This window comes from Pungitius pungitius, chromosome 1 (assembly GCF_949316345.1).
Source record: "Pungitius pungitius chromosome 1, fPunPun2.1, whole genome shotgun sequence".
Lineage (NCBI taxonomy): Eukaryota > Metazoa > Chordata > Actinopteri > Perciformes > Gasterosteidae > Pungitius > Pungitius pungitius.
The window spans coordinates 11,002,300-11,013,045 of record NC_084900.1 but is presented as its reverse complement, the minus strand read 5'-3'; the positions used below and the strand labels follow the sequence as shown (position 1 = coordinate 11,013,045).

The 10,746-nt window shown below is 45.2% G+C and overlaps 1 protein-coding gene across 1 annotated transcript; it reads left to right on the top strand.

Annotated features, from left to right (window-relative positions):
* The first annotated feature begins 2,241 nt into the window (after positions 1-2,241).
* rela (v-rel avian reticuloendotheliosis viral oncogene homolog A) lies at positions 2,242-10,745 on the top strand. The gene is made up of 11 exons (XM_037479150.2): positions 2,242-2,428; positions 3,986-4,021; positions 4,251-4,396; positions 4,871-5,016; positions 5,632-5,723; positions 6,075-6,209; positions 6,857-6,961; positions 8,506-8,721; positions 8,857-8,937; positions 9,055-9,135; positions 9,220-10,745. Exons 1-11 carry the CDS (start codon positions 2,422-2,424, stop codon positions 9,984-9,986), a joined length of 1,812 nt encoding a protein of 603 aa, XP_037335047.2. The 5' UTR covers positions 2,242-2,421; the 3' UTR covers positions 9,987-10,745.
* The last annotated feature ends 1 nt before the right edge of the window (position 10,746 follows it).

Here is a 10,746-nt window from a genome sequence, read left to right as displayed (position 1 = left end):
TGGAGGGGATAATCAGTAGGCTGGGGGTGCCAGAGTCAATCCATAGCGACCAGGGGAGAAATTTCGAATCAAAGATTTTCGCCACAATGTGTACACGTCTGGGCATCACAAAGACCCGTACAACACCACTCCACCCCCAGAGTGATGGATTAGTGGAAAGATTCAACCGCACTCTGGGCGAACAGCTAGCTATCCTGACTGCCGACCATCAGCGCGATTGGGATATGCACTTGCCCCTGGTCCTGATGGCGTGTCGCACTGCAGTCCATGACTCCACTTCATGTACACCGTCCCTCCTCATGTTGGGCAGAGAGTTGAGGACGCCAGCGGAGCTGGCCTTTGGACGACCCCCGGATGCACCGCGGGTCCCTGCGGGCCCAGACTACGCCAGGCGACTACAGGACCGCTTAGACTCGGCACATGCATATGCCCGCAGGCAAATGCGTAGTGCGGGCGTGCGGCAGAAAAGAAATTATGATGTCCGTGCCAAGGGCCGACACTTCGCGGCTGGGGAGCTGGTGTGGACCTACACTCCTAAACGGAAGAAAGGCAGGTGCCCTAAGCTGGATAGCCACTGGGTGGGGCCGTGTCTGGTCCTGGAGCGGCTGGGAGAGGTCGTCTACCGAGTGCAGATGCCTGGCAGGGGGCGCCGGGTGGCGTTACACCGGGACAGGCTGGCGCCTTACCGGGGCATTGCCTCCCCTCAGACAGCTGGGGAAGAGGAGGAAACGCCTTGGATGCCCGTCGTAGCATCACCTAACCGGGAAGTCGCCGCAGGTAGCCCGGGGGACACCGCAAGTGCACGCAGTTTGCCACCTGCGGCATTGGAGCCACCTGGCCGGGGACACACCGGGGAGCAACGAGAAATTACGACGCCCGTGGGCCGACCAAGGAGGAAGCGGCGGACGCCACTGTGGCTTAAAGACTTTGTCCTCGGGGACGAGGACCTAAGAAGGGGGGGGGGGGGGGGGGGGTAATGTAGCGTGTCTGAAGTTCCAAAATGTATATGGTTCTGTTACTGTGAGTGTCGCGTGGACCAGGGTTGGGGTGCTGCCCCTTCCGGGGATTTTGGGCGCGAATGTTGGGGGTCGGGTGTGCTGGAAGACCTGTGTTTGGTTGGTGTGAAGAGAATAAACCCAATTCATTATAAACCTGACTCCTTATTGGCACGGAACGCTACAATATATATATACATCGTTATGTATTTGATTGAAGGTTTTTTTTTGGCTTATTCATGATAAACTTTTATTTACTTACATCAAGTTTTGAATTAAGAAACATCGAAAAGAAAACAAATATTTGAGTTCGAGTCTCCAAATATGATTTGGGACATGCATGTTGATGGCAGCAGAAGTCGAGTGCTGATACATTCATCTACAGCGCCCTCCTCTGGTCAGAACATGAATTGTATGTATGCGGGGTCATCATTTGTATGACTTTTTATTCCGTTGAACAAATAAAGTGAAACACAAATAACAATGATTAAACAGAAGCAGGAGGAGCCCTATGTGTTTATTGATACTACTTGTCGATACCGAGACACAGAGGTCCAGTCTAACACTCCAGGTTTCGACTAGAGCCTGAAGTTAATGCCTCTCCCACTCACAACTTATTTTCTTGTTGTTTAAGTGCGTCATCTGGGTATTTCCGCACTATTCAGTGGGTGGTGGCAAGTTACAGTGCAGAGCAAGGGCAAAGAAAACAGATGAGTTTTGTCCTTCAGAATAAAAGTTTCAAAACAAAAACGTTCAATTACTATTAGTTAGTACTACATACAATATCACTAGTAACGTAATCACTGTTTACTGAAAAGTGTCATCGCCATTAATGTGTTCAATTAATCAGTTAGTTCTCGACTGATTCTTAGTTATTAAATATAAAACTGTCAAGCACTTTTATGCTTTGAAGATTTTTTAATGGTATGTAATTGATACTTTCAACAAAGTTCATAAGAAATGCATTTTTTTAATCTCGTTTAAGCAGTTTTTGAACTACTATACAAAGTGCACAGATTATATACAATAGACTACATTAAAAAAAACACACATTTCAAGCATTTTTGTCCTTATAATTATTATTATTATGAATGACTTCACATGTATGTGTATACAACGTATGCATTTTCCGATGTACTGAGAATTCACATACATTTTCGGATAAATGTGTAAAAAAACTACACAGCTAAACTATGTGTGCACCTTTCACCGGAAGCCGTGCAGTGGCGCCGCGTCGTCCAGCTTTACCGTCGGTCCGCCGTCGTGCACAGAGGTGGGCGGAGGCACAACAGCAATGTCGAGAAGTTTTCCGAGTCCTCGCTGTCGTGCTTGCGGCTCGTTTTAGCTGAAACGAACAAATAAACAAACTAAAGATAAACAGTTGCGTCGACGAAGAAGCGGAAGTCGGACACGCGCGCACACAGCCATGGAGGGTGAGTGGATCGCGGCGCTCTTCTCGGCCTGTTTACTCTCTTCTGACAGTGGAGGTGAAACTACGGGGAGTTGTTTCTGCGCACGGGGAAAGCCCCGCTGTCTCTGGGTTTGCGCTAACGGGAGGAGTCTGCCGCTCCCCGGGGCAGTGAGCCGTCGCGCCGGTGCAAGAGTGGCTGTACTTTTATTACACGTTATATACGTGTGTAATGTCGGCGGCGTGTGTTCACACTGCGCGTGGATAAAGTGCACTCAGGCCCCTGAAGATGCCGAACCTCGTTGGTATTACGTCTTTTTTTTAAATTGTAAATACGTCCAAAACACATTCAAATGTATAAACTCTGTCTTTGTTAATGAATTTACTTCCGCTGACATATAATGCACCAGGTAGCATTGGTTTCAAATACAAACCACGTTATATTTAGATTGGTCCACGCCGCCCGCAACCGCCCACCTTCTTTTATTAGTGGACGGTAATTATCTGGATGCATCCTCAATTCGGTGTCAATCATGTGTCACACGGGCAGTGGGACAGAGGAATACCAAGGTGGAAACTAATTTGGGCCGATTAAATGACATCCCATGTTTCTACTTCATCAGAAGAGTGAAGAATGTAATTTGATGTATTATTAGTAGTTATATACATATTATTGCAGTGGTAAACATATTTGTGGGGGGGATTTTGAAAGTAATGAAAATTACACAACATAAATGACTTAATAAATCAACATAAAAATGGCAACAATATGTGAAATCAGTGACACGCATTTGTTATGGCAATCTGAGTGAAAGTGACTCACACACATGTCTGGATGCTAAATAGTCCAACTGGTGGTCGACATTTTACTTTCACTTTCACTGCATCAGAGCCAGTAACTAGGCCAGGATGTCTCAAATAATAATAAGTGCAGTTATTACACACTCATTGTCTCTATTACCATGTCTAATTCAAAAATCCATATTATGTATCCTTAAGTTATCCTTTAGCTAAAAGACTGGACACATTCTCATTTGATCCACACTATGAGTTAAGACTGCAGGATGTTACAACATGGAAAACATCTCATTCATACTTTCTACATCAAACACGTCCGACAAGCTAAATGGTGGAGCTTTGAACAACTCATCCTTTGTCACACCTCACTTTTATGAATCTTTACAATTTATTAACCTGAGAACAGAACCTGCTTGATGCCCATAATGGAGGCTCCTTGCTGCGAGGCGAGTAATTGGACACCGGTACTCCACCCTACACCTCCACATTGTTTTATTCACTTACTTTCTGCGCTTGACACAGTTTGTAATTCTGGTTTTCAGTAACCATTTAGCTTGTCTCAGCACCCCTTTGACCTCCTTTGATGCTGCACTGTCTGTTAGATTTCCAGCCAGACCATAGCACGAATGACAAACTGTTACTAAACCACAAGTATGTGCTGGAAGCAGCCGTGGGATTTTGCCCCCGTGCACTGCGGGTGGTACACCACTAATCGCTCTAAAGAAACTGCACTAACAACTGGTTGACAAGTCTTTTTTTCTCTTCCCATTTCTGTCCACCACAGGTTTGTACGGATGGGTCATGCCCTCACTCAACCCAGGTAAGAAGCAAGTTCCCGTAAACTCTCAGTGTTCTATATGAACCAGCACTGGACGTCACAAGTAAACATTTCCACACTGTGTGTGCCGGCGATTGCTGTGTTGACACACTGATTTGAGCTAAGCGGTGTAGACAGGGAGGGGTCCACAATGTGAATGCTGCGGGTTTTCTTGTATGTGCCCAAAAATACAGTGTCACCTCAGTTATGCCACAGTGTCCTTCTCTCCCAGTACAAGGAGGGAGCCCCTACATAGAAATCATCGAGCAGCCGAAGCAGAGGGGGATGAGGTTCAGGTACAAGTGTGAGGGACGTTCAGCCGGCAGCATCCCCGGAGAGAAGAGCAACGAAAGCACTAAGACCCACCCAGCCATCAAGGTGAGCTTGAGCATGTCTTCCCGCTGGAATCCATTCAATGTAGCTTAGATTATACAATAACAAATAAATCAAAAAGGTGCTGGTACTGTAGGTTGATTACATTTCTTTCTGATCTGGACAATCAGGCTAGCGGCTAATTTTCTTTAGTACTTGTCCCATTATTATTATTATTATTATTAAGGAGTTGTTTCTTTTGTTGGTCTGTTATTATTATCATTGTTTCACTTTCTTTTCTTTATACTTTATAGGTTTGTGTCTATTGTCATTTACATTTATATGTAGGATTCATATAGTAAAACAGATGAAATAATATTATATATCCCACACACTCTACTCCTTTGGACTTACTTGTTTTCTTTAAAAATATTGTTCCCAGTTTAAGAAGCTAGCCTTTCCTGACAATGTGGAATATGGACTATATTACATTGCAAGATACATTTGGAGTCATTAAAATGCAACACGTTCCTCCTACAGGTTCACAACTACAGCGGCCCCCTGCGTGTGCGCATCTCGTTAGTGACAAAGAATGCACCGCACAAGCCCCACCCCCACGAACTGGTGGGGAAAGACTGCAAACACGGCTACTACGAGGCGGACCTGCAAGAGAGACGAGTACACAGGTACACGGGGCCGCGGAAGGTCGGGCGGGGGGGGGGGTGCGGTGAGCTGCAGCTCGACATTAAAACAAAGTGGCGTTTGTTTCAAGACCGCTCTAGATAAGGACGGCATCATTTTTGGGAGGTGACGTGTTTGCTGTCGGCGTGCTAAAAGTTTGAGGGTTTGGAGAAGAGTGAAACATTAACCGCGTAACCCACCTAACGACCAAGTCGAGGTGACCTCTCCTTGCTTTGCTGCCTTTCAGTCTGAAAGGTGTCCTGTGTGATGATGTTAAAGGTAAAGAGGAAGGAAAGAAAGCGCAGCAACCCACAACATACTTTTATTTAGATAACGGTTCAACCTCATATTACATCCTTTGACCATATTTCTGAGCACAGAGAGCTGTGTTTACCAAGAGCGTGATGAAGGTTGAACTAACAGCTTGCACTGCCCTGATGATACGGACTGATTAGGTCACCTGTTCACATCGAAGAATGTATGGTAACGCATTGATAAGAGGTTAGAACCAGTGATGTGGACGGGGGCAGCAGCAAGACCTATTTTAGACACCTACAAATTGATCTTCAGTTTTAAGTGTAATCTATATTATTTTTTGCCAACACTGCATTTGATTACAGTTTTCAGAATCTGGGCATTCAGTGTGTAAAGAAGAAGGATGTGAATGAGGCCATCACCTGCAGGCTGCAGACCAATAATAACCCCTTCAACAGTAAGTGGCGGTGCTTAAAGAGGAGGGTGCACAAAGCACTTTCTGTGTTGGCCTTTCTCTGCCACGTCTATGACCAAAGTAAATGTGCTGCGTGGAGAGAGTCCATCGCGTCTCTGAGCTCCAACGGCTATTTCTGTTATTCACCGTCTTCCAAAAAGAAACTTTAAAAGCCTTTCATCATTTTGTGTTTTTACAAAAAGCAGGGGTTTAACAGGAAGTTTGATGTGTTAGCATCATTCCTGGCTGATTTAACCCTGATAACCTACACATGACAGGATGCAGTGCTCTGCCGCACCGCTGTGTTTGCCTGATTGGGCGTCCTTCCATTTCCTCTGTGTGTCTTGGCTGCAGTCCCCGAGGCGAAGGTGTGGGAGGAGGAGTTTGACTTGAACTCGGTCCGTCTTTGCTTCCAGGCCTCATTCACTCTGGCTTCAGGGGAACAGATCCCTCTGGAGCCGGTGGTATCGCAACCCATCTATGACAACAGTAAGTGGGCCACACAAACACGTGTGCACACACAAGCACTAACCCATCTCCAACATGTATTGTAAGAAGGTTCCCACTCCAACCTGTTCTTGCTTTGTAACCTTTGACACACTTAGATACTGTTTGTTCCTCTTTGCTTTGGAACCTTTCTTGTAAGCCTAAAAATGTACAAAAAACAAGCCTCAATCGGATCAATTCCTCTTCTTCTGCTTAGCGCTACCCAATAAAGAGCTCTATTTAGACATAGTCTATGTATAAAGAATGCAGGCCCTTGGCCTGGAGCCATTTTAATTTATTAAGATTAGTAAAGTTATGTATTGTGTCTATAGAGTTTCCATGGTGCTGTGTGGCAGTCATGCTCAATAAAAATGATGATGCTTTTAAACTCACAGTAGACAAAGTGAGCAATTAGCGTTTTGCCTAAAACACTAACGATTTAAACTGCTCCCAGTGCTTTTATCTACAAACCGGTAAAAATGCAATTGAAGGGAAGGAAAATTCTTGGCAGCTTGAGCTCTGTGATATTAACTTGTCCTTTGCAGCCCAAATTCCTCTTCATTTAAAAGATGTCTGTTGTAAACCTAAAGCCTGTGTGTTGTATTCATTTGTATCCCTATGCATAAAAGAATGCTTTACCTCTCTTAAAGGGGCCCCAAACACAGCTGAGCTGAAGATCTGCAGAGTCAACCGCAACTCTGGCAGCTGCAAAGGAGGCGACGAAATCTTTCTGCTGTGTGATAAAGTGCAAAAAGGTACAGTACGTCTATACTGTGTGTACTGGTCAGAAATACAGATAGAAACATGCGCTGACTGCCTCCAGGTTCACACTGGGTTTCTATGTTCAATGAGTGGAGGTGATGAAATGGCGGTTGACCACACCCTGCCGGGTCATGAATGACTCTATATCACTATTGATGAAACGGAGTTGCATACTCTATATATTTGTAATACGATGGTTCAGCCTTTGTTTTTTTCTGCAGGGATTGTCCTATTTATTAGTGACCATTCATTCTAAATTGATCACAAGGGAGCTAAATGTGGAATTTTAGCCGATGGTTAGCAGGTAACAGAGCAAAACAGTGTTTACCTGAGGGGCGACTGGTGGGTCAATACCACAAAATAGTTCTTTGCTGCTATGCAAATAATCTGAATGTTCTATAAAGCACCTTTAAGCCACACTAATACATGTTTTTACTTGAATGGTGGATCATTGATGTTTAATATAAAATGTGTTACACTTGTGATGACCCTACAAGAATGATAAGCCACTCTGTTTGAGGCTTTTTTTAATGTGCTTTCCTGTCCCAAGAGCTGGCATCATTTATGGTGTTTTTAGCTTAAAAAAAACATTTTAACTACCTAAAACTTGTGTTTTTTTTATCTTGATCGAGGGCCAAAATGGGGATGAAAAGTTTGGTGCTCTAAATATACATTTCATCGAAATAAAAAACTCTGCTCTTCAATAACACATTCTCCACACAACCCGTATGAAGTATATTTTTGGCCACCACTTGTGAGGTTTCGCTGCCTGTCACACGGTGCTGGGCAATGCAGAGCAGACACATCAGCTCTGTGTTCTTCAATCACAAACACTCCACTTTTCCGCTTCTCCTTTCTAATAAATATATGTGATATGTGTATCATGCTGATTAACCGCCTCCCATTGTGTGTGTGTGTGTGTGTGTGTGTGTGTGTGTGTGTGTGTGTGTGTGTGTGTGTGTGTGTGTGTGTGTGTGTGTGTGTGTGTGTGTGTGTGTGTGTGTGTGTGTGTGTGTGTGTGTGTGTGTGTGTGTGCGTGCCTGATGTTGTTGGCAGTACGCTAATCGTGCTGTTTAAACAATCTGCCTCCCTGCGTCGTGGCAACTTCTCCTCCTGTTTCCCTTCTTTGGATTATCTCTCACCAAAATACTTGCTTCCAATTTTTTTTTTTTATTATCAACCGAGCACCAAAGAATTGTTCTCATAGATCAGTCTTTTGCCTGAAATTGGCTTATTCTTCTTTCTTTACTGAAAGATTACTAAGAGGTTGTAGACCAGGACTCCAGGGGGGAACCAATAGCTGATAACACTTAGTAACATATAAACTCTAAGTACAAATAAGATTTTTGTGTATTAAAGCTTTTATCCCCTGTGTTACATTTTCATTATCAAGCTGACACAAACTGCACCTGATAACTTCAAAATCGAGGGTGAAAATAGCGACTGTATTTCCTGATTTGGAAACCAAAACCTGAGGTCTTGTTGCCAGTGGGGCAACTGCCGCTTGAATTTCCCCATTTGTTCTTTTCCTCTGCAGAGGACATCGAGGTGCGCTTCTTCCAGGACTCCTGGGAGGGGAAGGGCACTTTCTCCCAGGCCGACGTCCACAGGCAGGTGGCTATTGTGTTCCGCACACCTCCGTACCCTGAAGCTAACCTCAGGGAGCCTATCAGAGTCAAGATGCAGCTCCGCCGGCCCTCGGACCGCGAGGTCAGCGAACCCATGGACTTCCAGTACCTGCCGGCTGACCCAGGTGAGAGCCGATGTTCATTCCATAGGATGTGAAATACATTACTGATGGAAGCTCTTCCTAAAGGTATTGAACAGGAACAACAGGACATTTCTGCTTGACCTTATCTAATTGCTTATTAAATACGCTCCCCTTCAGATGAATACTTGCTGAATCAGAAGAGAAAGTGTACACGGGACATTTTCCAGAGCCTGAAGCTGGGGTCCATGCTATCTAGTGGTAGGTTGATGAGATCAGAGATCTGTCTCTCTTCTCTGCATTATTTATAATAAAGTACATCAGTGAAGGTTTATTTTTTGTTGAAAAGTAATGTAACCACATCCATTTCTAATTCAGTGACCGGGCCACAAGAAAGACGCCACATCACCCCAAAGAGGACTGCCCCAGCCAAGCTTCAATCAATGAACCCACAAGCTAGTGAGTCTGTCGTTTCATTTTTCTGCAAGACGGCAAGGTGGCTTTTGAATACGTGTAGCAGTAACACTTGTATGTCTCCATCAGCGGCGCCCCCCCCTGGTGCCAGTGGAGCGAAGCCCCATTCTTCGTACTTGTATCAACCGGGTCAGCTTTCGGTCCAGCCCAAGGTGGAGGCCTCCAACTCCGCTGCAACCACAAACGCGACGTGGGCAATCATGGAGAGCCTAAACCTGGGCCCCAAAGCCACCCCAGTGCCCAACTTTACAATGAGCCAGGTCCCAACCTCCCGCTCCGTTACCACACCGTCAACTGGCGACCAGGTATACTCAACCGTCAACCTGTCAGACCTCCACCAGTATTTCCCGGCGTCATCGGCCCCAGTACAGGACACCACATCTTCTCCGGCCTTACACCCGCCGATCGCTGACGACGATATCCCAGAGTTCCCTAGCTTTTCCGAAGCCCAGGCGCAAGGCACCCTGGACCAGCTCAACATGGATGACTTCGAGGACCTCCTGAATCCCGCCCTCCTGAACGAGTGCGGGAATGGCACCTCGATGTTGGCGCAAGATTCGTGTCAGCAGGCCGCCCCGCCCGGCGGTTCCATCGCGGCGTCCCAGAACACTTGCGACGCTGGCAGCATCCCAGGAAGCACCTGGATGAATTACCCCAATAGCATCGTCCACCTGCTCCAGAACGAGGGCATGATTGACATGGCATCCGGCAACATGAACCAACGGCCCGCTATGCTGGACGAGTTCGACGAGTTGATGTCGGCTGACGAGGACCGCCTGATTTCCATTTTTAACAGTGGAAGCCAAGCTGGGTTTGTCTCCGGACACCCAACTTAAAGTGTCACAAAGGGATTCTTTTTATGTTTATTTTTGAAGGACATATTTACATAGACCACTCAAATCTGGCCTTTAAGTTCTGAATTGAAACATAAGAGCTTTCAGAGGCAGAATGTAGCAAAACTGCTCTCCGAGGCAAAGGCTCTTTATGTTTTTCAATTAGTGCCCTTATCCTGCTTTGTATAGTTTAGCTGGTAATGATATTACAGGATTGTTTTGAAACTGCATCGCCCTTAAATCAATTCTTAAACGCAGTGTGAGCAGATGCTCTGCCAGTGGCCTCTTTTCAGATTCCTGTGGAACAAGTTAGCCATGCTTGTGTACTCATCATTGAAGCCGTTTGGGTAGCTCCCGTCAGTGTTACTGTAATTCACTCTGAAATGTGTACGTTTGGTCTTCCTTTTGATTTCAAACAAAGTGGTCGGTCTGAGGTGTCTATGCAAATGATCCTATCGTCCCTGTGATTCAGTATCTCCATGAATGTTTTCTGATGGTCACTGACCACCTTCTCATACAGGTGCCTTTGTTGAGTCTCAACAAAATGTAGTAATGTGTTTTGAACCAAATTAAGGTCTACACAGAAGTTATCAAACAATTAAGTGCATGCTTATAGCGCTGATTTTGTATCTACCTAATTTTCTGTAGTAAAAGATGCTTCAAGTAAAATAACGCTGTTTTCTGATCTAGCAGATTATAGTATATGCCTTCTTGCTGTAATAAATGATTCAGTCAAAAAAAATAAAAACCACAACATACTAAG

Excerpts from the sequence above, each read along its gene's own strand:
- rela (XM_037479150.2), top strand. Across the intron at positions 4,397-4,870 it reads AGACCCACCCAGCCATCAAG|GTTCACAACTACAGCGGCCC; the intron begins GTGAGCTTGAGC and ends TTCCTCCTACAG. Across the intron at positions 8,722-8,856 it reads GTACCTGCCGGCTGACCCAG|ATGAATACTTGCTGAATCAG; the intron begins GTGAGAGCCGAT and ends GCTCCCCTTCAG.